General features: G+C 44.3%; 1 protein-coding gene across 1 annotated transcript in view; it reads right to left on the bottom strand.

Annotated features, from left to right (window-relative positions):
* Nucleotides 1-27,147, bottom strand: part of BAALC (BAALC binder of MAP3K1 and KLF4) — a 77,281-nt gene extending 50,134 nt beyond the window's left edge. The window contains exon 1 of the mRNA XM_063450283.1: nt 26,223-27,147. Within this exon, the coding sequence (XP_063306353.1) occupies nt 26,223-26,415 (193 nt within the window). The 5' untranslated portion in view covers nt 26,416-27,147. The remainder of the gene's footprint in view (nt 1-26,222) is intronic.
* Between the last annotated feature and the right edge of the window lie 343 nt (nt 27,148-27,490).

Here is a 27,490-nt window from a genome sequence, read left to right as displayed (position 1 = left end):
TCAAGTTGCTAGATGATATTAACTAATAGAAAAGAAAAAAAAAGAAGATTAAACATGCTGACTTATCTCATAGAGCTATAAAGCTATTCTTCCACTGGGTCCCATTGATATGTATTGGGCAAGTATGTGAAATGGCGTCAGCTATACTCAAACTGTTATAGGGAATAGCATAAGTTAAGGAGGGAAACAAAAAGTGAATTCACTCTGCCCTCAGGGTCTATCTATCTCGGAATGGATGGTTGTCTACGTTTGCTTCTGTGAGTGTGGGAGTATTGGAAGTAGCCAGTCTGATATTATAAGTCCCACAGAGTTCCACTCTGCCCGAGCTTCAGCCTATCCCCTGAACAATCAGCTTCCAGGCTTGCAATGTACCGGTCTGACCTTCTTGCCAGGGTGAGAGTCGTTCAGTGCGTGGGCGGAGGAGGCATGTGTGAAGTCCGGTTAGGCCTGCGGGAAGTTGCAAGTGAGTGCTCTGCGTGGTGAGATGCGGAGTGGCCGTCGCGGCCTTTCTGTAAGTTCCATGAGTAGGCCTTCCCCTGAGTCTTGCGTTGGGGAGAATCGGGCACCTGAGTGCAGTTCCTTGCGTGGGTGTGGTTCACTTCTGCCCCCCGGCCCGTGAGAGGACCTGCGCTGGTCGAGGAGTTAAGCCCTGCAGGTCGGGGTGAGGTTTGGCAGCGCGGAGTCTCCAAGATTGAGGTACTTGCCGCTTCTTCCTCCTCCTCCTGCTTGTTACCGGAGCAGTGTCATGGCCCTGCAGAGCAGGCTGTGGGTTGGGGGTATTTCTTGGGCTTGTAGGAGTGGGGCTTGCCTCTGCCTCCTTCTCTGTTCTTTGGCCCATGTTAGACTAGAATTGGGACCAGAAGCGCTTGAAGGCCTTTTCTATCCGCGCCTCGTGGAGGGCCATGGATGGAGCGGCGGCTATCTTGCCAAGTTGGTCACGGTGAATTGGGCGCACAGTTACTGTTTGCTCTTGACGATTGCGTTCCACTGTAGTAGGTTGGTCCACCAGTGGGGACCGGGATATCCCCCACCGGTCCAGAGGGGGTGGGAATCAGGGCACAGCAGTGAGCAGGAGCCGAGTGAGGTGGAGGAGCGGCCGTCCCCGCCACCTCAACGCGGTAGGCCTTGAACGCTGGCTGTGCTGTTTTTACACAGCCTGTTGTCTTCGGCTCGTTCTGCTTGCCTGCCTCCCGTGGGTAAGTAGTTAGGGCAGAGTTGTTGTCGGAAATTAGGGTGAATACTTTTACCCTAATACTTTTGACCTTTTAAAAATCATTTATACATTTATACATTAATATCAGAATTTCCATACTTGAAACTACAGCATTAATGTGATTTAATTATGAATATGTCAGGCTTAAGAAAAAATGTAGAGTTCCCATGAGAACCTGAATCGGAACCATTTGGCTACCACAATTAACTATTTAAAAAAAATCTCCAACACTGATTTTTAAAGAGTCATATTTTGAAGGTCTCAAAGTCAGCTCACTTCCTTGTTTCCCAAGTGTGTTGGTTTTTCTGCGATGACAGTCATGATCACAGTGAGTAGGTGGAGATCTGAGCTTGGCACACACGGCCCACCTAGCTCACCTCACAGGAGGAGCCGACAGCTCATTCTAACACTAATTTAACGAGCAAAAAGTCTACTTTCTTTATTTAAGTAGGCTGAGTGGGATCCTTTCTTTGTAATAAATTTTCTAACATGTTTAGCTTGAAGTGTTTGGAACACTGATCACCGAAAAATGTAAAAGGAAACAAAAATTGTATTCCACCTACACAAGCAAGGAGCGCGTTTATTCAGACCTGTATGTAATGTATCACTTCTATGACTAATAGGGTTGGTGACTTCATGAAGAAAGGAGCATGTTGATATAATAATTATGTGAACATAACACATCTAATAACAATATAATAAATTCAAAGGAAAAAGGGGGATGAATTATATTGGAAAAAATGAAAAGCAAATAAAAAAATTTTTCTATAACTTAAATAAGTGTTTAATATGGTCATAACAGAGATTATATACAAAAGTTAGACCTATTATTTTAAGTGAAGGAACCCTGTCAGACATAACTGTTTTAAAGGGACACTGTAGGCACTGTGTCTGCTTCTCTCATTAAACTGGTTACAGTGTATGGAGTGCTTTGGTGCCATTATTTCGATGTTTTTATGTTTTAATGCTAAATGAGAGTCTCCAGCAGCCCCTCCCCTCTGTGCTGCTTTGGCTAATGAAGAAGTATTTGCCTGAGCAGCAATAGGCAACTGTGAATGGCTGATCATGTCAGCTGACTTCTTTTAGCCTATCAGAGCTCCAACTGATGGTATGAGGGGTATGATTATAAGGAAGTGTATGATCTTTGCCTTAGCCACACCTCCAGAATGGGCCAGGCTGAGGGTGGCCAGAGACCTTTAAACTGCTCTAAAATGGCTGAACGCTGAATGGAGGGACACTGCCAGGGGACTCCAGGCACTATAACCAATTCAAATAGATGGAATGTTCATGGTGACTACATTTTCCCTAATAATTCCAAATAATAATTAATTGAGATTTTCATTCACTAATCTCCAAAATTGGAGCTGAATCACTGAATTTGGTTAATTTAGCCAAACTGGATTTAAAAAAATCCAGTTAATCTATCCATTAAAGCAAACCAGTCTGTTTAAGCTGAACAGCAATTTGTCTTCAATTTGGTTTTGGTATTAAATAAGCCAAATTTCTATTCCAGACATGCTAATTCATGCAATTCTTAAAAATATGATTTAAAGCGGCACTGCCCTGTCTTGTTTTATTTTCATTCAGTTTTCATTTCCTTATGCCATTTGTATCCTAAGTGATTATTATTTTCACTTGACTTTATTTTTAATATCTCTTTTTTCCCCAGTATCTGGACACCACCATTTTGTTCAACTCTTTCCACGATACTGCCCATCTGTGGGATAGGTTTTGAAAATATACTGGATTATCTAAATTAATTGAATTGGAACTTAAAGGACAACTGTCACCTCAAAAATAGTTTCAATAAAATAACGCTTTCACCAAGTTTTGAAAAGTCATAGATTTTTTAAAATGAAGTATATGTACACAAAAAAATTAAAAAACATATCAACTGCAAATTGAATGCTGTGTCAAAGCATTAAGAGGGCGTACAGGGACCCAGGATCCTTAATAAACAGTATGAAGCCTTTCGGGTGTAAAGGAATACCAGAGACATTGCTAAGGGGCATGGCTAAACTGAGCTGGTGCCTTGAGTTGGGCCCTGAAACGTTCTGGATCTGATTTTTGTCATTATCTAATTGTTAACCTTTAAGCCTCCTGTAATATTGAGAAATAAATAAGACCCCTAGTTACATATTTTGTGATAGTGACACTTAAATACACTTTAAGACGAACATAGAGCATGGCATGGAAGGGGCACAGATTTGAGTTTTGGCCGGAAATGAGTTATACAAGTCCATGAGATGCTCCCAGGCCCGGACTGGCCATCGGGCACACCGGGCAAATGCCCGGTGGGCCGCGGTGGCCATGGGCCGAGGCCGGCAGGGGAGGTCCCAAGATCTCCCCTGCCGGTCTTTGCAGGGCCGGCACTATCCGAGCGCCGGCCCCGCTGTTTGCCACGATGGGCCGGTGGGGAGATCAAAGCTCTCCCTCACCGGCCCACTTTCATAGACCTGTGGCTGGGGAGGAAGGTAGAGGACCCGGCGGAGCTCTATCTTGCAGCTCCGCCGGGTACCTCTCGCGAGATCCAGCGCGTTGCCATGGCAACGACCGGATCTCGCGAGAGTGAACTCTAGCCTGCAGGCTAGAGTTCACTCACCACGAGGACCACCAGGGATCCACCAGGGATGATGTCACCGTGCTGGTCCCCCCTTCCCAGACTAAAGGTAAGAAGGGAGGGGGGGACATAATGCCTACTTAGATCACCCTCATCACCCTCAGCACTTTATCTCTTATGTGTGCCCTACCTATCTTCTTCCCACAATTTCTTTCCACTTTTTTTTTTTTTTATGTATGTCGAATTGCTTGTAGCTAGATTGCATTATGTAGTATAGCTGAATATGTGGCTTATTTGTAAAATTACATATTTATATGTTTTATTTTATTTTCTTATTTTTAAAATGTTGATCATTGCACTGTGTAATATATAGCTCTGCTATAGTTCTGCATCAGTCAATACACTGCTAAAATTATTACTGTACAGAGCACGTTCCTACTTTCTGGGCTGCATATTTAAGATTTATGGAAGGATCTGTCAACAGCACATGTCAAATAGTATCATCATCCACAGCACTATCACACACATCATCCACAGCACTATCACCCTCAGCACTCTCACACACATCATCCACAGCACTATCACACACATCATCCACAGCACTATCACCCTCAGAACTCTCACACACATCATCCACAGCACTGTCACCCTCAGCACTCACACACATCACCCTCAGCACACACACACATCACCCTCAGCACTCACACACATCATCCACAGCACTATCACACACATCATCCACAGCACTATCACCCTCAGCACTCTCACACACATCATCCACAGCACTATCGCACGCATCATCCACAGCACTATCACACACATCATCCACAGCACTATCACCCTCAGCACTCTCACACACATCATCCACAGCACTATCACACTCGGCACTCTCACACACAGCACCCTCACACACATCACCCTGAGTACTCACACACATCATCCACAGCACTATCACACTCAGCACTCACACACACATCACACTCAGCACTATCACACACATCATACACAGCACTATCACACTCGGCACTCTCACACACACATCAAACTCAGCATTATCACAAAACACATCACACACAGCACTCTTACACATCATCCACAGCACTATCACACACAGCACCCTCAGTACTCACACACATTATCCACAGCACTATCACACTCAGCACTCTCACTCACATACACATCACAATCAGCACTATCACAAAACACATCATACACAGCACTCTCATACACAGCACCCTCACACACATCACACACAGCATCCATCATACACACATGCTGCACCCCTCACATACACACAGAACCTCCCCAACACACTGCACCACACACAATACTTCCAAACATATGTATATATATACACATATATATATATATATATATATATATACACACACACACACACACTACATTCCTGACATACACACTCTGGATCCCCTATACACACACTAGATTCCTTGTAAGCAAACACATACTACACCCCTAAACACACACTCTCTACAAACACTACATCACCTATACACACACACACACTTGCTACATCCCCTATACACACATTCTCTACAGCCCCTAGCCACATATGCATTACATTACACCACAAACACAACACGACTAAAACCGACCTTATTACATAATACCACACCACAATCAGCTCACTCTATACACACACACAATCCCACAAGCAGGCTCCAAACACATGCACAATACTCTTTCCTGGCCCTTTTGTCTCCTGGTATCCATTTATAGAGACACCAGAGACAAGTTGCAAGGAAACACAGTGCAAGCATTTTATTAAATTTGCTTGCACTGTGCAGAACAAATACAGGGCTTTTTTCTCATGCTAGAGCTCTTTAGCAGAGCTCTGCGCATGGTCTGCCCTGGCCTGCACTTTGAGAGGGGGCGTGTTTGTCGTTAGTGATGACAAAACACACCCTCTCTGCCCCGCCCCCTTCTTAGTGGGCCGCTGTGATAACAAAATGCCCGGGCCGAATTTTTATCCCAGTCCGGCCCTGGATGCTCCCCATATTTATTTATGGATTCTGCTGAGTAGTATAGGGAATGATGATTAATCCAATTTTATTTTTGAATATTTTAATAATGTTTCCCATTCAATCTCTGTAGTGACTGTTGATAATGACTGACTGTGATATTCCTGTGAAGATTAAGTTATTTTTAATTTGCCAATGACTGCGTCATTTTTTGTTCTTCTGATACATCTATCAGTTATGTCTAGTTTTATCTCATCGTGACACAGCAGGATGAATTCAATAAATAAAGAAAACTGTTTTGTTTTTTTTTAAGATACATTTGAGAGTTCAGATAATCTCCTCTAAATTATATTTCGTATAATATTTTTAGTTTTAAAAAGCCCAAACTATCCAGTATCCTGTGCCAGAGTTCACTTTTTTGAAATTCTACATTTTCACTTGTTTTATAGGCATATTTGAATGAAATACAGAAATGTTTATATAAAACATAGTATAGTTACAAAATAGTTCAACAATTATAGTACAAGGCATTCTCTTTTCAGTTTGAAGGTTGGGAATTGCGAGACAGACTTCAAATTTTTATTACCTTTTTATAGTATAATTATAGATAATAATAGATAATATAATCAAAGCTTTTTATCTTCAAAACCACACATTTGCTAACCATGCCACTGCAACAAAGTATCTACAAAATTATCTGCAGATTCAAATAATTCTGTTTAGATTATTGTGATTTAAGCTGAGCTTGAAGATCAGTTGCAAAATAGCTCCTTTAAAACCTAATAATGACAGATCATATTCACGCTTCAAGTAGTAAAAAAGATCTGGCAATCTGTCAATCCAGTAGAAACGTGAAACGCGTTCAGTTTCCAGTTTCGTTTAGTTTTTTTTTTCTGTTTTTTTTCCCCCTCCCTCTCTTTTTTTGCTGCCCAGAGCAGAGATGTGCTAGCCACAACTCCTATCATTGCTGCTTATTATGGTGGGTGTGAAGAAAAGAGACCTCAGCTGACCTTTTCTTCTATTTTGTGTGTATTTAATTTCCCTTTTCTGCCTATAATGGATTATTCGTTCGGCAGTTTGCAACTACCGAACCACGATCTCCCTCCTTGCTTGTTGTGATCTGAAGCACCGACAATTAAGTGTTCCCTGGGTGGCCGCTGTTCGTATAGCCGAACGCCAAGAGGAAAAGAAAACGGCGGCCATCTTGTTCGCACGAGGCGAGTCAGCGGGACTTGGTCGTCGAGTGTCTGGAACTAAAATCGGACACTCGACCGTGCGAAGTTCCGCTGAAAACTACCGAACGGCCGGTTCTCCCACTTGCCGAACACCCAGAAGAGCGGCATTCGGTAGTTATGTTCGTATGAACCAGGGGAACAATCGCTCCTATAAGCCAGGAGGGTATTTTCGGTATTTTGACCGCTTTCGCCTTTTTCCCCAATTGACCGACCCCACACACTGAATTCGTGGAACTGTTTTGGGCAGGAGCCTCGTGTGTGGTCGGTAAACTAAGACTTCCACACTTTTTAAGAAACCCTGAACCAATCTGGGTGAAATTTGGATATGTTTGCCTCCCAGATCGGGGCTATCAGGGGATATGTATTTTGTGGGGATACCTTGTGGGGAAAGGGGTGTTCCAATGTTTGGGTAAAATGTGAGCCCTCTGCCTGGAGATAATTGATTTAACCTTTAACTTATCTCACTATCTTCCAGGCAGAGGAAGGGCGTGTATTAAGAAAATACTGTACAGTGATTGGTGATATGTTTGTTTGTTTTGGGAGGTCCTCTTGCATGAGGATCCCCATAAAAGCCAGCCTGTTTCAATAAAGCTTTAGTTCTGTTACACCCTTCATGAAGTCTTGGCTCATGTTTGGGGAAAGGGTACTCTAACTACTGGGAAGGATCGGCTGTATTCATCTCTACCCCCTGCTGGAGCTATGATCACTTATACTCAGCAGCTGGAAAAGGAACAAGGGACCGCAGCACCATCACCCCTGCAGGTCTTAACAACTGGTGGCAAGCGACGGGATTGAATGGAACGCAGAAAGACAACTGATGAATGGCCCAGCAGTACGAGAAACTAAAAAAGACGACGCTACAAGATCTACTGGAAGCCCGAGGCCAGGTGGCAAGCAACAAGAGAAAAGCTACCCTCATAGCAGAACTAATGGAGGGCGACAAAACCAGCAGCGTGATGGACGTCAGCCGAGAGGAAGCGGAGTTCCAGCGGAAGGTGATGTGGAGGCTAAATTTATATGGGCCGAACCCACCACCGGAGGCGATAACGCAAATCCTGGCACAAGTGAACGCAGAGCGCAGTGCCCTACAGGCCAGCTTGAACCAAGCAGACAATGCATCACTAACAGGATCTATAAATGGAGGGCAGCGGAGAAAAATTAACTATGCTGCATTTAAAAGCTTTGCGGACGGAGAAACAGAGATTGACGCATATCTACAGGATTTCGAACGTCAATGCGCTTTGGAGGGTCTGGAATCAGAGTAATGGGCATCGATCTTAAGCAGCAAGCTCACGGGCCGTGCAGCCGAGGCCTACAGAGCAGTTCCTGACACAGCCATACATGACTATGCCAAGGTAAAGGAAATTCTGCTAGCTAGATATGCCGTGACCCCAGAGACTTACAGAAAGAAATTTCGGGCCTTACGGAAAGGGGGCCGAGACTCCTACACTGAGTGGGCTTTTAGGCTGTATCGAGCAGCCCAAAACTGGATACAAGGCTGCCTGGCCACCACATTGGAAGAGGTACTACAACTCTTCTTACTTGAACATTTTTTTGAGCACACCCCGACAGACACCAGGGATTGGGTCAGAGACCGAAAGCCGGCTACCATCGAAGCCGCAGCCAAGCTGGCGGACGAGCATCATGAAGGCCGAAAGGGGGAAGCTGGTGGGAACCGTCCTCTGGTAAGGTCCAGTGCTCCACCACCAGGACCTGTGACCAACCCCAGACCACCCACACCCCAGCCTGGTTTTGTCCGGAAACCTCCACCGGTATGTCACCAGTGCAATCAGCCCGGGCACTACAAGATCCATTGCCCTCAGCGGAGCCGAACCAGCTGGGAACGGCCCCCACAAACCCCGAGGGCGGCCGCTCACCACTATCAGCACACCCCTGTGGGAGAGCCAGCACCCGACTCCGAACAGTGGGCTGTACTACATGAGGTAGACCTAGCCCAAGCTGAAATCGACAACCGAGTCCACCACAGACAGTTGGTCACCGTAGACGGTCAAGAAGCAGAGGGGCTCCGAGACAAGGGCGCCACCCTTACACTGGTAAAACCACACACCGTAGCTGCCAAGGCCCGCACCAACAGGACTGTAGCAGTACGAGTGGCCGGGGGTGCCATCCACAAGATACCCACTGCTCGGGTACAGCTAAATTGGGGCCATGGTGACAGGCCGATGGAAGTAGGCATTATGGCGGGACTACCAGCGGACGTTTTGTTGGGGAATGATTTAGGGTGCCTGACTTCACAGCTGGTACAATCCGAACCTGCTGGAGCCTGCGCAGTGACCACTAGGGTGCAAGCCCGCCGAGCTGGACCAACACACTCCGAGGAACCACAGGTAGGAACTGAAAACCCCGTATTCACCCCTAACCCTATCCCCTTCTGGGGTACCCCCCAAGACTTTGGCCAAACCCAACAAACAGGAAGGTTACAGGAAGGCAGTAGGGACACCCAGAGAAGGGAATAACCACAAGGGATTCCAATGGGATAAGGGGTTGCTGTACAGGGTTACCGGGGGAGTGGGGAGGGGGGCAGCACAAGTGATAAAAAGGCAGCTGGTAGTACCCCGGAAATACAGGGCAGAGCTTCTAAGGCTCAGCCATGATATCCCGCTAGCCGGACATCTGGGTATCAAAAAGACTAAGGACCGCCTTACCCAGACGTTCTTCTGGCCAGGGATATCCACCGATGTGCAGTCCTACTGTAGAACCTGTGATACCTGTCAAAGAATAGGGAAAAGGGGGGATCACCCTAGGGCCAAGTTAAGACCCCTACCTATAATTGACGAGCCGTTCTACCGGGTAGCAGTTGACCTGGTGGGGCCTCTCAGCAAACCCAGCTCCTCCGGGAAGCGCTACATACTCACGGTGGTGGACTATGCCACCAGATACCCTGAGGCGGTGGCGCTCTCCAACATTGAGGCGGAGACGGTGGCAGAGGCCCTAGTTAAGATCTTTTCCCGAGTAGCGTTCCCCCGGGAAATACTTTCCGACCAAGGGACCCAGTTCACGGCAACTGTAACGCAACAGTTGTGGCAGAGCTGCGGGGTTAAACCCTTATTTAGCTCCCCCTATCACCCACAGACAAATGGTCTCTGTGAACGGTTTAACGGCACGCTTAAGCAAATGCTCACAGCGTTCACAGAATCCTACGGTCAATGGGAGAAGTTTCTACCTCACCTCCTGTTTGCCTACCGGGAAGTGCCTCAGGCGGTTCTCCCCCTTCGAACTCCTCTATGGGAGAAAAGTTCGGGGACCCCTGGACCTCATACGAGAGCACTGGGAGGGCAACACAGGAGAGGAGGGAGTCCCAGTCCTGCCATACGTGCTGGAGTTTCGGGACCGCCTGCAAGCTCTCACCGAGTCCGTTCGGGCGGCCCAGAAGCGTCAGAAACAATGGTATGACCACGGGGCAAGGGATAGGAACTAGCTCTCAGACCATCCAAAAAGAACAAGCTCCAGGCAGCCTGGCAGGGGCTATTTAAAATAGTAGAGAAGATTAGTGACACCACGTATATCGTGGCCAAATGTTCGGATGAAAGGGTAAGACGGGCCTTTCATGTAAACATGTTGAAACCCTATCACGGACGCTCTGAAGATGTGGCTGCCATATGCGCCCCATCCACGGACGACAGTGAGGGACTCCCCTTACCGGACCTACTAGCAGCTAACCCCGGGACGGTAGAACAAGTGGGGTTAGGAGACAAGCTAGACCCCCCCCAGCAGGCAGACGCTAAGCACCTGCTACAGGAATACGGTGGGCTATTCTCCTCTCTACCCGGATACACGTCCGCCGCAGTACACCGGGTAGAGACCCAGGGGGAAAACCCCTTGAGACAGCAGCCCTATCGTATACCAGCAGCAGTACGCACGAGCATGTGGAAGGAACTCCAAGAAATGCTCGAACTAGGGGTTATTGAGGCTTCCCAAAGTCCCTGGGCGTCTCCGGTAGTGTTAGTACCGAAGCGAGACGGCACGACTCGCTTCTGTATTGACTACCGGAAACTGAACGACAGGACAATCACGGATGCCTACCCTATGCCACGGATCGACGAATTGCTCGATCGCATGGCTAGTGGACACTTCCTGACTACCCTAGACCTGTGTAAAGGCTATTGGCAAATTCCACTAGACCCGGCTGCCATTCCTAAGTCAGCCTTCGTCACCCCATTCGGGCTATACCAATTTAAGGTTATGCCGTTTGGGATGAAGAATGCCCCGGCTACATTTCAACGGATGGCGGACCGACTTCTGGAAGGAATGCAGGACTTTGCATGTGCCTACTTGGATGACATCGCCATCTACAGCGGCACATGGGAAGCTCACCTGGGACACTTGGCTTTGGTATTTAGCAAGTTACAGGAAGCCGGCCTTACCCTGAAACCCGAGAAGTGCCATGTGGGCATGGCAGAAGTCCAGTATTTAGGGCATCGGGTAGGTTCGGGTAAGCAGCGGCCCGAGCCTGCCAAAATAGAGGCCATAGCAAATTGGCCCCAACCCCGCACTAAGACCCAGGTCCTAGCTTTCTTAGGCACAGCAGGGTACTATCGCAAGTTTGTCCCCGAGTATCTAACCAAAAAAGCCCTACCCAAGCAGGTATTGTGGTCCCCGGAGTGTGCAGCAGCGTTTCAAAGTCTTAAGACAGCTCTGAGCAAAGCTCCAGTATTGGCGGCCCCAGACCCTAATAAGACATTTCTCGTTCACACAGATGCCTCCATGTTTGGGCTGGGAGCCGTGCTGAGCCAGGTGGGGGAAGATGGCATGGAACACCCGGTGGCATACCTCAGTCGGAAGTTACTACCTCGGGAGGTCAGCTATGCCACCGTGGAAAAGGAATGCTTGGCGTTGGTATGGGCCTTAAAGAAGCTCCAACCATACCTCTACGGCCGAGCCTTTACGTTACTAACTGATCACAACCCCCTCATTTGGCTCAACCGAGTCTCTGGAGACAATCCCCGGTTGCTACGCTGGCGTTGCAACCATACAATTTTACACTGCAGTACCGTCCGGGCAAACAGAACGGTAATGCGGATTGACTTTCCCGTCAGACGGACTTGGACTCGTAATGCTACCACCCGGACATCCCCTAGCCAACCCGGCAGGGTCTAGGCGGGTATGCCGACCCATGGAACTAAGGGGGAGTAATGTGAAGAAAAGAGACCTCAGCTGACCTTTTCTTCTATTTTGTGTGTATTTAATTTCCCTTTTCTGCCTATAGTGGATTATTCGTTCGGCAGTTTGCAACTACCGAACCACGACCTCCCTCCTTGCTTGTTGTGATCTGAAGCACCGACAATTAAGTGTTCCCTGGGTGGCCGCTGTTCGTATAGCCGAACGCCACGAGGAAAAGAAAACGGCGGCCATCTTGTTCGCACGAGGCGAGTCAGCGGGACTTGGTCGTCGAGTGTCTGGAACTAAAATTGGACACTCGACCGTGCGAAGTACCGCTGAAAACTACCGAACGCCCGGTTCTCCCACTTGCCGAACACCCAGAAGAGCGGCATTCGGTAGTTATGTTCGTATGAACCAGGGGAACAATCGCTCCTATAAGCCAGGAGGGTATTTTCGGTATTTTGACCGCTTTCGCCTTTTTCCCCAATTGACCGACCCCACACACTGAATTCGTGGAACTGTTTTGGGCAGGAGCCTCGTGTGTGGTCGGTAAACTAAGACTTCCACACTTTTTAAGAACCCCTGAACCGATCTGGGTGAAATTTGGATATGTTTGCCTCCCAGATCGGGGCTATCAGGGGATATGTATTTTGTGGGGATACCTTGTGGGGAAAGGGGTGTTCCAATGTTTGGGTAAAATGTGAGCCCTCTGCCTGGAGATAATTGATTTAACCTTTAACTTATCTCACTATCTTCCAGGCAGAGGAAGGGCGTGTATTAAGAAAATACTGTACAGTGATTGGTGATATGTTTGTTTGTTTTGGGAGGTCCTCTTGCATGAGGATCCCCATAAAAGCCAGCCTGTTTCAATAAAGCTTTAGTTCTGTTACACCCTTCATGAAGTCTTGGCTCATGTTTGGGGAAAGGATACTCTAACTACTGGGAAGGATTGTCGGGAAGCTGTATTCATCTCTACCCCCTGCTGGAGCTATGATCACTTATACTCAGCAGCTGGAAAAGAAACAAGGGACCGCAGCACCATCACCCCTGCAGGTCTTAACAGTGGGCATGTAATGCTTGTAATATTGTAATAAATGTGCACTACAAGGATACTCGTTCTCCAGATATATTTTTATTCCATTAAGTTATTTTGAGTGCGATACTGTTGTATTGTGAGGATTTTCATAATCTTTTTATTTTAGTCGACATCCAACACCAGTTTAAAACCTGAGGATGTTGTATTAAATTGGAGAAATTATATAGTTTTAGTCATCACATATATCAAAGAACTCCAGTACTTGGTGGTGCCATCTCTCCCACCACACACAAATCCTCCTGCTGGCAACCTTCCTGTCACGATTACTATATGACCCAACACACAGAACGATGTAATACACAATGAACAAGGATAACGTATACCGGGCCTTAGAATGGCGGGACTTAAATAAATAATAACGTAAATAAAGAATGGTCAAAATACTAGCCGGGGTAAGGGACACAGAAAGAGACATAACGAGGAAATACGGGAAAGTCAAAATACAAGCCAAAGTCAAATACCAAAAAGAACTAAAAAAGGAACGCACTCTCTGTTAACCAACTAGTGGAAACCACAACAGGGCACTGACCAAATGCTATTTTGAGTTTTAATAATCCTCCTAACACTATGATTGGTTGTACATAGCCTTTAAGACCAAAACGTGTGTGCATGTCGTTTGTGTGACGTCACACGCACGTCGGTGACATCTTTGTTGAGGACGGAGGCGGGGCTATATTGTTTCGTGGGACCCCATTCATTAAAACACCGCACTGGTCGGGGATCGCTCCACGAGGGTGCTGAATGGCAAGCTGACTTGCCTTAGGTAAGTTTTTTATTATTTTAACAGCGTGAACGCAGCGATCGGATGCGGCTACGCTGTATGGAGGTGGGGGGGATGTGACACTTCCTTGCCAAGAGCTGCCTCACCCCTCCATTCTTGGCATTTGCTAGATTATAAAATGAGCCTCTATGGAAGATCGTGTTGATGCCTTTCCTTTTTAATCTTTAGAACCCTCTATTAATATGAAGGTCCATGAAATCCACAACTCTGTTTTTCATGTTTGCACCTTTCCCATGGTGTGGATTCATATGATGCAATATATTTACATGCTTCATATTTTTTTCTTTCCAGTAGATTTCTAAGAACATATTTACCATTCAATATTGTTTTATAGCAACAAAGTGTTATTGTATATTGCAATACATAACAATGCAAACATATTTTATCCCAATAACCGCATTCAGTCCCCCTGCTGGCAGCTATGCACTATAGCATCCGAAATGGTATTTTGTTACTCTTATTTATTTATTATTGCCATTTATATAGCGCCAACAGATTCTGTGGCGCTTTATAATATCCAACAGTCCAGTGGAAAGTCTCCTATCATTGATCTCGTATGTAATCTGTAGATCTTAAAAATCTGAGAAATACGTATTTAGTTAAACTGAAATTGTGTACGTAAAGCTCTTGGTATTGTTTAATGAAATAGCACAAAAAAAAGAAAAGCATTTTTTACTCACAGTGCATTAATCATTAAAAACACACTTGAGTGACATAGATTGTATTCAACTGATACTTCTGCTAAAACAATTAAAGGGGCACTCCAGGCACCCAAACCACTTCTGCCCATTGGAGTGGTCTGGGTGCCAACTCCCATTACCCTTAACCCTGCAAGTGTAACTATTTCAGTTTTTATACACCGCAATAATTACCTTGCAGGGTTAAGTCCTCCTCTAGTGGCTGTCACTAAAGGGACTTCCGGGTTCTTAAAACCCAAAAAGTGTTTTAAACGACGCTGGACGTCCCCACGCTATGCATGAGGACCTCCAGCATCTCCGGAATCCCCATAGGAAAACATTGAATAATGCTTTTCTTATGGGGAGGTCTAATGCGCGTGCGCAGCCATTGCCACGCATGCACATTAGGTCTTCCCTGCCGACGTAAGCGGTGGGCGAAGCCTAACCCAACGCCGAGGAACATTGGCACTGGATTCAGGTAAGTCACTGAAGGTTTCTTAACCACTTCAGCAGCATGGGATGGGTGGTGAGAGGGAGAGGGGCGCTGCCGGATCCTGCAGTGCCAGGAAAACGGATATGTTTTTCTGGCACTGAAGAGTCCCTTTAACGCACAAGTTGAACAAGTGCATTCCGCAATAATGTTCTATCGTACGGGGCTCATGTATTTCTTTGTATAGCCTTGGAAAAGGGTAGTGCAATCCGCCGTAGGACTGAGTGACAATGTATTTAAACCAACAAATGAATAGTAGTTATCTCTGCAATCCCTAAACTAGAAAATAAATCGAGATTATTTCCAGCAGACCCTAACGACAAGCAACAAAACATTAGATTGATGCAATTACCCATTTGCTTGTCAATTAAATTTAGAAGCGTATTAAAGTGACATAAAGAATCACCTGCATTTTCTTTAAACACTTAATCCCCTTTTTCATTCTAATTAGTCAATGTTTCGTTTGCTGTGTTACTGCCTCTCCAAATCAACTGGATAACTGACATTTCAGTTCAGTGTTATTTTATATATATTTCTTTTTTTATACTTTTGTTCATACTTTGCTTGAATATAACCTGTTGCTATATTGTTTTTTGTTTTTTTATCTTCTTCCCTATTTTGTGCTCTTTTTTTTTTTTTTTTATTTGTTCTACCACGGTACAACGAGAAACATAAAACAATGTAATACAGAAACATTATGTGCAAAATCTGTTCCAAGTTCCAAAATGTAGATTTATTCATTTACGAAAAAAAGGCAAGAAACGATATGAAGGTCTATAATACTATTTGCAAACATAGCGTGATCAAACCATGCAGCTGTCCAGAAATACGAGATAATACTGTGTCTTGCATCAATAGTTGACTCCTTGTACATTTCCATATTTGTAGTGTTATAACCTCAATTTACCCAAAGGTACTGCATGTCTGTGTGTATTAAAGAAGTATTAACCCATTCATTACCAAGCACTTTTCAGCATTTTCAAAACATCTGCAGACACTAAATGAGTGCAAAGGGTGTAGGTATCAAAGTAAAGATTGAATATTCATAAATATTAACTGCATTGGAATTTCATTGAAATGCCAGCTAAATCAAGAGATGTCATAACACAAAATAGGAAGCAGACTTGTCAATGGGTGAAATTTAGTTTTTTCCGAAAATAGATTTTTTTTTTCCAAATACCCACATTTTGTCCAAATTTCAGTTCAGCTCTGCAATTAGGGAACCAAGATTCTGATTCAGAAACCGAATCAGTAAAACGACAAGAAAGGAACAAAAAGGGGTCAATCAGTGTGCTGCAAAATATATACATTAAATAATATTATATATATATACTTTGCAGTTCACTTATAGGAGCATCCTCTCATCATTTGGTTCACAGATCAAGTAAGAAAGTAAGTAATAATGAAAAAACCAGGAGAAGTGAAAAAAAAATATATGTATATATGTATATATTGTATATTATTGTATATTATATAAACATGGATTTATTTTGTTTTAGTGCTCCCCCTTTTTCCCCTATATTGTTTACTTCTCAATTGATCTGTGAATAATATCAACATTTAATGATTGTACACTAGCTATCAATTATCTTTTTTTTTTCATCAATCATGTCTGATTTTTTTGGGGTACATGTGGAATTTAGAATCATGACCATGAACCGATGATGTTCGGCTTTGCGATTTGGTTGGTCCATGATTTGGAGTCCAATCAATGAATTACTCTAAATTTGGACAAATTGCAGTTTGGGGCTAAATTAATATCCAAGTCTAATAGGGACTATTGTTTTATGGATAAGACAAAGATGGATATTAAATGTCAGTAAAAACATGCTCAACACTGTAATGATGAAGTCAATAGTATTTGTCAATTTATGAACTAAAACAAAACCTAGAATTTGTTTATGTTTGTCCCACTGTAATTTAAGGATTTTTCTTTAAGTGCTCCCATAATTTTAAAAGACAGATATTGCTTTCTGTTAATATCCCATATGTATATCTAACACACATTAATTATGAATAAAATGTTAAAAATGTGGAGAAATGGAAGCAAAATGTTGCTTATAATAAAGTTTACACATCCACTGCAGCTTCATAAAAAGAACCCAATATAGATTCAGATAACCCTACACTAACACTAATCCTACCCTCATGCTAACTATAACTCAGAGATTTAAATCCCATTTAAAGGGTAAAATGCAGCACTCACTTTGAGCCACTTAATATCAATGGGCAAAGAAGAACCACAGGTATTGATTGATACCTGGGACATACTGGTGTGAGAAGGTATTTAATCCTGCTCACACCAAGTCCAAGCCACAAGGCTTTAAATGCCATTTGAGTGCTGCATACAGCTCATCTGTCAGACTGGGACCAGTAAATAAGGCTACGACAGAGGGGAACCTTTAATATTGATTTAACCCTGCTCACACTAAAATATTAGGACACTCCATGCTGTCCTAATGCTGTTAAAGCTCACTCTATGGAGGAATGCATGGAACCTCCTGTCTTTGTTAAGTGATAAAGTATAACTTGCTTTCAAACAGATTTAGTTGTTATTATATATATATTTTTTTTAAAGGGCAAATAAATAACCAAGTTTGAGACCAAATCAAATTTCCTTTCTTAACTTTATGTTCATTTTTTTATTCTGATACTGCAAGTAAAAGAAAACAATAACAATTAAATAAAATTTCACATAATATAATTGAGTATTGTGCTGTGAAGCAGCAGCCTCCATCCTCTCTATCGTAGCAGTCCAAGTGGGACAATTGCCCCCTGGTCACCATAACCAGCCCTTTCCTGCCAATGAACCTCCATTTTATTCTCCTCTCTCTCTCCATGGTGTCTGCTGTTTTCCCTTCTAAGGGATTCATGTGACTGATGGATTGTGGGTAAATTCGCTTTGCAATTGAAATGAAATATCATACACCCTAGAAGAAAAAGTATTCTTATGTATAACTAAAAAAACTAATTTGAATTTCAAATGAAAGAAAAACAAAGGAAGAATAACAATACCAACAGACTGCACTGCTATAACCCTAACCTATCCATTGCCTGTCATATTAACAGCTCATTACACCTATCTAAACTCATCGGTATGATATGAATCTATGAATAGAAACATAAACCTCAATAGTTAAAAAAAGAACCCATATCAGTACAGCTAGGTGTTCATTTAAAACTCCAACAAAATGGAAGATTTCCAACGCAACAGTGCTGTTTGGGCAATGCGTGAAGACATGCATTCAAACTCACTACACAGGTATTTAAAATAATGTAGTTCTAAAACTTGCTGCTCAGTTTTGGATTGAGGGGATGTAGAAATTACAACACTAATCTGATATTAATCCCTTCAGGAGCACAAATATGTGACTGTGTGTGTAGGTATGTATGTGTATGTGTAGGTGTGACTGCATGTGTGTGTATGAAGGTCTTTGTATTTATGCGTGTTTGGGTGTAGATTACATGTGTGTAATGTGAGTAAATGTCTTGTGTGTTTATGTGTGCATATACATGTGTGTATGTCTATGTGTCTGTATGTGTTGGTGTGACTACATGTGTGTATATGAAGGTGTTTGTATTCATGCCTATTTCTACACCCAAACATGCATAAATACAGACCCCTTCATACACACACATGCAGGCCCGTCTACACATACAGACACACAGACATACACACATGTATAAACACACAAGACATTTACTCACAAACAGACACACACAGACACACAGACATACACACATATTGTGATCTAGAAGAGATTAATATCAGGTTGGTGTGTATGTGCAGGTGTGTGGGCATGCATGTTGTGACGAAACCAACCTCGCCACTGGGCCCTGGAGAAGCCTGTTTGCCCGCCTCCTACCTGCTGACTATGGCCCCTGGATTATTTGGGGCATATTGTATTTTATTGTGCGACTGCTGGCCCTTTAAGTACAGTGAATGGTATTTTATTGTACTGCTGCTGGCCCTTTAAGAACTGTCTGGGGACATATTGAGACTTTGGGTAACAATACCCTTTAAGACTATGGCCCCTGAAAACGTATGGACTTTTATTTGGTGTGTATGGCCCTTTAAGAACCGTCTGGGGACATCTTGTAACTTTGGTGAACAATGTCCCTTTAAGACTATGTCCCCAGACCTGTAAAATAACTTGCCCCTGGCTTTCCCCCACTTGGTTCAGTAAATAGGGCTTACTGAACCAAGTACCACACAGGCGGACCACCCAGAAGCTAAAGTGTGCAGGCAATTTACCTCCCAGGCTGTGAGGTTACTGCCGGTTAATTGCACGTGGCGGCGACCATCTTTGTTCAGTCGAACGCGGTCAGCGGTGTATGCTAAAGATTCTGTGGAACTGAAATCGGCTACACATTTTACCGAACACCGCTGACCCTTACCTTCTTCCATACTGAACTTGCAGCTCCAGAGACTAAGTCCCGTTCGAAATGGGACTTCGTCGTTTTTCGGCATGAAATTGACCGACCGCACAGCCCAAATCTATGGAACTGTTTTGGGCAGGAAAATGTGCTTGCGGTCGGTTATAAAGGGACCTCCAGCTAACTTTTGATCCACTGGGGGGATTTGGCTGATTTTTGGAAGGGTTTATGTTTAAAGTGTGCTGATTCCAAATATGTAGGGAATGGGTTTTTAGGAAGATTGGATGTATGGATTTAAAGTTATAGCACATGTATAAAAACTGTAGTTTTCCTGGCTGTATAATTATGTTAACTGGTTATCTGAGGGGAGGGGATGTGTGGGTTGTACCATGTATGTGATTGGTTATTTTATGCCTCCCCCTGGGTGTGGCCTGTAAGTGTACAAGTGTAATAAAAGCCAGGCTGGATGAGCCAGTCGGGAGTTCCTGCTTAACCCTCAAAGTGGAGTGTCGTCTCATTATTGGGGGGAGGATTCGTGGTATGCTGTTCCAGTTTGACTGCTAGGAGTGTAAACCTATCGTATGGTTTTTCCTATTCGGCTGTATACAGCATTCATATGCTAGAGAGGATTCCTATGCTTCTCAGAGTCGGTGGTTGTGGTGTCTGCTGCAGTGCTTGAAGTCCTCAGGAGCGCTAGGAGCATCCTTCAACGGAGGTACCCAGTCGGGGTGCCAGGCGATCCGTTACACATGTATATGTGTATTTGTGTAGATATGCATGTGTAGGTGTGTAGGCAACCACAGCCATTTATATTGAACAGTATAAATCAGAACCCTGGTAACTCAGTATATATGTAATGCAGAAAACATCTATTCAAAACATCAATATATCTTTTTAAGGGATATGTTTTTAAAGAACTGTTTCCTCCACTGTGTGGATACAAGCTGGTTGACTTATGTATATAATTGGGGGGATTTTTCTGCCATGATATATGATTGTGTAGTTGAGGGGTTCCATCTTCTGTCTGTCCTTTTAATACAGCACTGTAATAATAAGCTGGTATTATAATAGCAGATATGAAACGTGAAACAAGCATGCTATGTTTAGTCATACTTCTCAGAACACTGAGAGATTATTGGAAATATATTTAAATATATTTCAATAAGTCATTTGTAAAACCGGTTTTAGAGACCCAAGCATTCATCAACGAGAATCTTCAGTTTGTTTAAATTTTGACAGTAATGACCAGTTCAAGGACTAAACTCGTCACTACAGATACATGTGAATCCTTTTCTCGTTATGCAGAAAGCTGACTGAGCATCATGGGGAATGTAGTCAATTAAAAACCAGCAGTGCCAAGATTAGAAGTCAGTTGATTATAGGAATCACTCCCCATAATTTGTACCTGTTGTTACATGTTTCAAAGCAAACAATGCAAGTTATCTGTAAAGATCTACAATCACATCAATATTAACACTACTGTATGGAGGGAGGATTCTAGAACTTTCCTATAGAACACAAATAAAAGGTTCTCATTCTGTACTGCACTAGGGAATTATGAGAATCCAGTCCTCTCCTATACTAGGACATTGAGGGGTTCCAATACACTCTGCTAGGTGAGAATTAAAGGTCCCAGCACTCTCCAATACTAGGACATTGAGTGGTTCCACTACACTCTGCTAGGTGGGAATTAAAGGTCCCAGCACTCATGGGCGTAGGAACCCCAAAAAATCTGGGGGGGATAGCATTTTTACTCGCCGGGTATATTCTTATTCCGTAAACTAGGAGTTGTTTATCCCATTGTACAGCGCTACGGAATTTGCAGTCGCTATATAAATGATTAAATAATAACATTAAAGAGTCACTACAAGGAAGGGGTTTTACTTACCCGTATACAGCGCCGGGATCCTCCTGATTAGAACCACCCCTACCCTTCCCATGAATATTAGAACCACCCATACCCCTTCCATGCACAAAAGAACCCCACCTACCCCTTTCACGCATTTTAACCCCCTACCCCTTCCATGCATATTAGTACCCCCCTAACCACTTCCATGCATATTAGTACCCCCTAACCCCTTCCATGCATATTAAAACCCACCCTACCTCTTCCATTCATATTAGTACTCCCCTAACCCCTTCCAATAATTTTTCTACCTCCCCCCTCCTCCCATCCATATTAGTAGCCCCCCCCTAAACCCTTCCAATTATTTTTCTACCTACCCCTCTCCCCCTATCCTTATTAGTAGCCCCCCTAACCCTTTCCAATTATTTTTCTGCCATGTTAACTAACGCCAGTGCTGGAGTGCCGCCGTGTTTACATTAAAAAGTCTGCAGGGACAGGCTATAGACACCAGAACCACTACATTAAGCTGCAGTGCTTCTGGGGACTATAGTGTTTCTTTAATGTGAGGTAAATTAGAGATTAGTGCCACGAATAATATGCTAGATTTCCTACTTACAACCAGATGAGGATGATGATGGGCTCTAGCTGCAGTCTGGCTCCACTGGTCTGGTGTAGAACAGGCTCTCTGGAGGCTGTTTGTAACTGTGGTCCCAAAAATCAATGTTCTGTGAGAACGGGAATCAGCTCCATTTTTTGGGGGCCCTTTACACAGCTCAAGGTCTGGGTCCCAGGGTCCACCTTCACGTTCCACCAATGAGTTTGTTCACAGGGGGTGGAGTGTGTAGGGGATGTCCTGAAATGTGTGTAAGGAATGCATTGTGTGAATCTGTGTTTGTATGTGTAAGGGCTGCAAGGTGTGATTCTGTGTATGTACGGGATGCAGTGTGTGCGTCTGTAAGGGGTGCATTGAGTGTGTGTACGGGGTGCATTGAGTGTGTGTAAGGAATGCATTGTGTGTTTCTGTGTGTGTAAGGATTGTGTAAGGATTGCATGATTGTGTGATTGTGTGTGTGCCCCCCCCTCCCTCCCTGTTTCTTTCTCCCCCCCTCCCTCCCTGTTTCTTTCTCCCCCCCTCCCTGTTTCTTTCTCCCCCCTCCCTGTTTCTTTCTCCCCCCCCCCTCCCTCCCTGTTTCTTTCTCCCCCCCTCCCTCCCTGTTTCTTTCTCCCCCCCTCCCTCCCTGTTTCTTTCTCCCCCCTCCCTGTTTCTTTCTCCCCCCCTTGCTGTTTCTTTCTCCCCCCCTCCCTCCCTGTTTCTTTCTCCCCCCTCCCTCCCTGTTTCTTTCTCCCCCCCTCCCTCCCTGTTTCTTTCTCCCCCCTCCCTCCCTGTTTCTTTCTCCCCCCCTGTTTCTTTCCCCCCTCCCTGTTTCTTTCTCCCCCCCTCCCTCCCTGTTTCTTTCTCCCCCCTCCCTGTTTCTTTCCCCCCTCTCCCTCCCTGTTTCTTTATCCCCCCTCCCTGTTTCTTTATCCCCCCTCCCTCCCTGTTTCTTTATCCCCCCTCCCTCCCTCCCTGTTTCTTTACCCCCCCTCCCTCCCTGTTTCTTTATCCCCCCCTCCCTGTTTCTTTATCCCCCCTCCCTGTTTCTTTATCCCCCCTCCCTGTTTATTCCCCCCCTCCCTCCCTGTTTCTTTATCCCCCCCGTTTCTTTATCCCCCCTCCGTTTCTTTATCCCCCCTCCCTCCCTGTTTCTTTACCCCCCCTCCCTCCCTGTTTCTTTACCCCCCCTCCCTCCCTGTTTCTTTATCCCCCCTCCCTCCCTGTTTCTCTATCCCCCCCCTCCCTCCCTGTTTCTTTATCCCCCCCCTCCCTGTTTCTTTATCCCCCCCCTCCTTGTTTCTTTCTTCCCCCCTCCCCTACCTGTGTTGTAGCGTGGCCGAGCTGTGTACTGTCCGCGGGTACAGGGAGCTTTTGTTTCCTGTATCCGGCGGACTAACAGGAAGTGCACACTCAGTGTTCACTTCCTTTTAGTCCGGCCGGGTACAGGAGACAGGTTCTCCCTGTACCGGCGGACTATACAGGGCTCGGCCACGCTACATTGAGGGAGTGACAGGAGGGAGCGCTGAGCGCTTCCCTCCTGTCAGCCCCTCTCCTCTGGCTGCGCCCGGGCGGTGTCCCTCATGGACGCACCAGCCCGGGCAGAGCTGCAGCCGCCTGAGGCTCTCTGCAGAGCGCTCGGGCGGCTGCAGCAGAAGGGGGGCCGGCGGAGCTGGGGGGGATTTCCCCATTGCCTGTCCCCCCCGCATGATTTGCTGGGGGGGATGCGTCCCCCCCATCCCCCCGGTTCCTACGCCCATGCCAGCACTCTCCAATACTAGGACATTGAGCGGTTCCAGTACACTCTGCTAGGTGGGAATTAAAGGTCCCAGCACTCTCCTATACTAGGACATTAAGTGTTTCCAATACACTCTGCTAGGTAGGAATTAAAGGTCCCAGCACTCTCCTATACTAGGACATTGAGTGTTTCCAGTATCCTAGTATAGCATGAAATGAAAATTATTTCCAAATGAGGACAATAAAATGTCCCCACTAACCTCTACTGGGGCATTTAAATAGTCTGCTAGACTAGGACATTTATATGGGGCAGGTAAAGATAACGTTTACTTACCTGAACCTGTCCCACAGCGGCGAGGCCCTCCTGATACGGCGGGTCCTCTTTGAAACCGGAGTCACTGCTGTACTCTTGCTCATTGAGGTCTTTGGAGGATCCTCCATAGACACAGCATACTCCCTGCAGCCCTCACTGGTGACGAATGTCGGGATTGACTCTTAAACTCCACAGTGAGTCTAAGAAAGTCAGGTGGAGGAGAAATACAGCGACAAAGTAACTCCTACTTTCTCTTTGTGTATCTCTTGACTGGGCTGGAGTTTCAGTGACAGTGCCACTTTAAGAAAGTTCCTGCATTAGTAAAGGAGGCGACGAGTGGCACCTGACGCTAGATAAGAAGTAAAACCGTTAAAAAACTATTTGATTACTTACAATGCGGGTGCCAAGGTACTCCTGGCACCAAAGCCACTATAGCTTGTTGTAATGGTTCCGATGCTTGGAGTTTACTTTAAAAGTTTCCAGTACTCTCCTATACTAGAAAATTTAAATGTTCCAGGATTCAAGAACTATCTGTATATATAAAAAATAATTTAATTATTCCCGTGTTCATCAATAAAGGAAATTAAAACATTTCCCTTCTTTACTATACTAGGGAATAAAAATGTTTCAGTACATTTATACTGCGACATTAAAATATCCCAGTATTCTACCATAGTAGAATATTAAAACGTTTCAACACTATACTATACAATGGCATTAAAATGTTCTGCCTCTCAGGTAAAAAAAAAGAGATTAGCCTTCTATACTAGGGAATTAAACAATAACAGTTTTTTCCACACCAACAATTAGAACAAGGTTCCAGTTCTATCCTATTGTAGGGCATTTAAAGATTCCAATACTGTTATATAATAGCAAACAAAATGGTTCAAACACTGTCATGGAAAGCATTGAAAGATTTTAACGTGATCCCAAATAAAAAGCAACAATTAAAATGTTTCATTAACTTCCAACACTATGGAAAGTTTCAATACTCTCCTATACAAAGAATTATAATACTACGCTATACTAAGACTAGTAACGGTAAAAATCACACTTTTATGTCTGAAATCACAAATATGCTTTTGCCCTGTCTCCGCCTTCCTGCCACAAAAGAAACATGTACAAAGGTATATTACACATTTCCCAATCTTTCAGTACCCACTGCCACCTTACATCAGAATGTCTGTTTTCTCTGTTAACCCCTTAAGGACGCATGACGGAACTATTCCGTCATGATTCCTTTTTATTTTAGAAGTTGTGTCCTAGTATTGATATACTTGGACAGCTCCTAATATTTTGTAACATACGCCAAACATTTAACAATGGTTAAAACCAAGAACAGTGATGGCTTGTTGGTTTATTCCAGTAATGCGGATGTTTATGAATTGCATTTCACATGATACAGAGTGAGCCTTGGCTTGCAGAGCATTAGGGGAAATGTAGTCTATGTACATCTGCAGCACCAAGGCAGGCCATTACTGACCTAAAAATTATTTTACTGGCAAACCAAACAAAAGTTTAAACTTACATCCAGGAAAGATCATGTGAATGGTACTTTTTTTTTTTTCATATGCTAGCCTATGATGGTAACCACGTAATAACCACATAATATCTCTTACCAAATAATGTCGTTCACAAGAAATGAATAATAAAATGTCCCCCTTCCAAAAGTAAATAATATTTACATTATCGGATATTACTAGCAAGGGTTGTATATATTTTACAAAATAAAGGCATTATGCTTCAGTATACTACAGGCACTACATTTAAAAATATATATTTTTAACTGTATATTCTGTCTTAGACCTGTATGTAATATTTTATCTTTTTATATAGTGCGTATACAATCATTAAAGAGGTATTAGTTTATACTCTTTCAGAAATGTCAAATAATGCCTAAACGTGCTATTTCTATACAGTGTTTGTGATACTCTTTTGAGAGTTGAACCTATATTGTACATATGGATGGTGTGTGTGTGTGTGTATAGGTATGTACAGTATGTACACTTATATGATTAACCAAAATGTATAGTTTATTGGGAAAAGTCTGACTTTCTGTCTTGAGCTGCTCCCACTGATACAGAGTATCTGATACAGTTCTTCTGCATCTATTCCCAGAACCCCAAGATGGCATGAGGATGGCACAGTATGGATCAGCATCTGGGCTGTGATGAAGATGGAGTGTGGTTGTGAGGGTCTCACCAGGATGAACGGTTCCTCTCTTGTCTTTACCACCAGTCTCTGACGTGCTATGGTCCTCTTGGCAGGGGAAGCCCATTCCTGCTTGTGGTACCTCATTATCAGTACTCGTCAGCCAAGTGGACTCAGTCTCTCGTGTCCAGCTCTCGTAGTAACGAGGCTCAATGGCATCTGCCCTGCTCCCTCCACAACCCATGTTCCTCTTGCTGTCCCAGCAGGCGATTAATATCTGTGGGTCAAATCTCTGATCAATTGTTTCAATCAACGAATGGATCTGCAAACCTGTGCACTTCAGCTTGCAACTGGACTGGTATGTCAAGTGTTACAGGAAGAACAACATGTAACAAGCCCTTAAACGAAAGAGTACCTGCAAGCAGCTTACTGGGGTGCAGATAACACCCTGTCTGTTCCTAAAGGGAGACAGTGACACCCCAAAATAATAAGGCACATAGTCAGAGTCGTGCTTGCAGAAGACAAAAGGTTTCACAAAATAAAACACCAGCTTTATAGGTGAATGGGGTTAAGCTTATGCCTGCGGATATTTTTTAAAACATTCCAGTAAACGTATCAATGTAGAAGCTCTGTGCCCATTATTTTCTGCCTCTTTCCCATGGCTTGTTTCTTTTTCCTCTTGTTCTTGTCCTAACTTCCCATCTGGTTTTAGTACACAGGTCTCATGTTGTCCATCCTCACGCTTCCCCTATGCTCTCAGTGAGCAGGTTCTGCTGGCCCCCCACTCGTTGCTTAGTATGAGTGGGCTAGCTGCTGCACTGACGTCTGTAGCCTGGCTCTGGAGCTGTGAAATGCTCCCTGGCTCTGCCTTGCAGCCCTGATTGCAGTCTCTGGATTGGTGATGATGCAGCTCTTTGTGTTAAGAGTCACAGGCTGTTCACAGCCAGGAACACATGATGAGGAAGGTGGAGATTCAAAGACTGTAGCTTCTCTGTGAAATCATGTGCAGCAGTGATCCTGGAGGGTGTGTGTGTGTGTGTGTGTGAATGTGTGTAGGGGGGATGGGGGGCTTTCGTTGCAGTCCCCATAATGTCACTGGCTGTTCATTACCTCTGATGCACATGCTGAGCCGTAATATTGCCGTGCCAGCACTAGGGAGAATCTTGCGTTTCAGTCAGTACACACTGATACTGATACATGATTCATTATTTTGGCAAGATTCTAAGACGTGCATTGTGCATGAATCTATTTTATTCTATTATTATTTATAAAGCGCCAACAAATTCCGCAGTGCCGTACAATGGGTAGATTATGAATTA

This window comes from Pelobates fuscus, chromosome 4, assembly GCF_036172605.1.
Source record: "Pelobates fuscus isolate aPelFus1 chromosome 4, aPelFus1.pri, whole genome shotgun sequence".
Lineage (NCBI taxonomy): Eukaryota > Metazoa > Chordata > Amphibia > Anura > Pelobatidae > Pelobates > Pelobates fuscus.
Note: the sequence above shows the minus strand (reverse complement) of the source record. Positions and strands in the feature narration are given on the sequence as shown.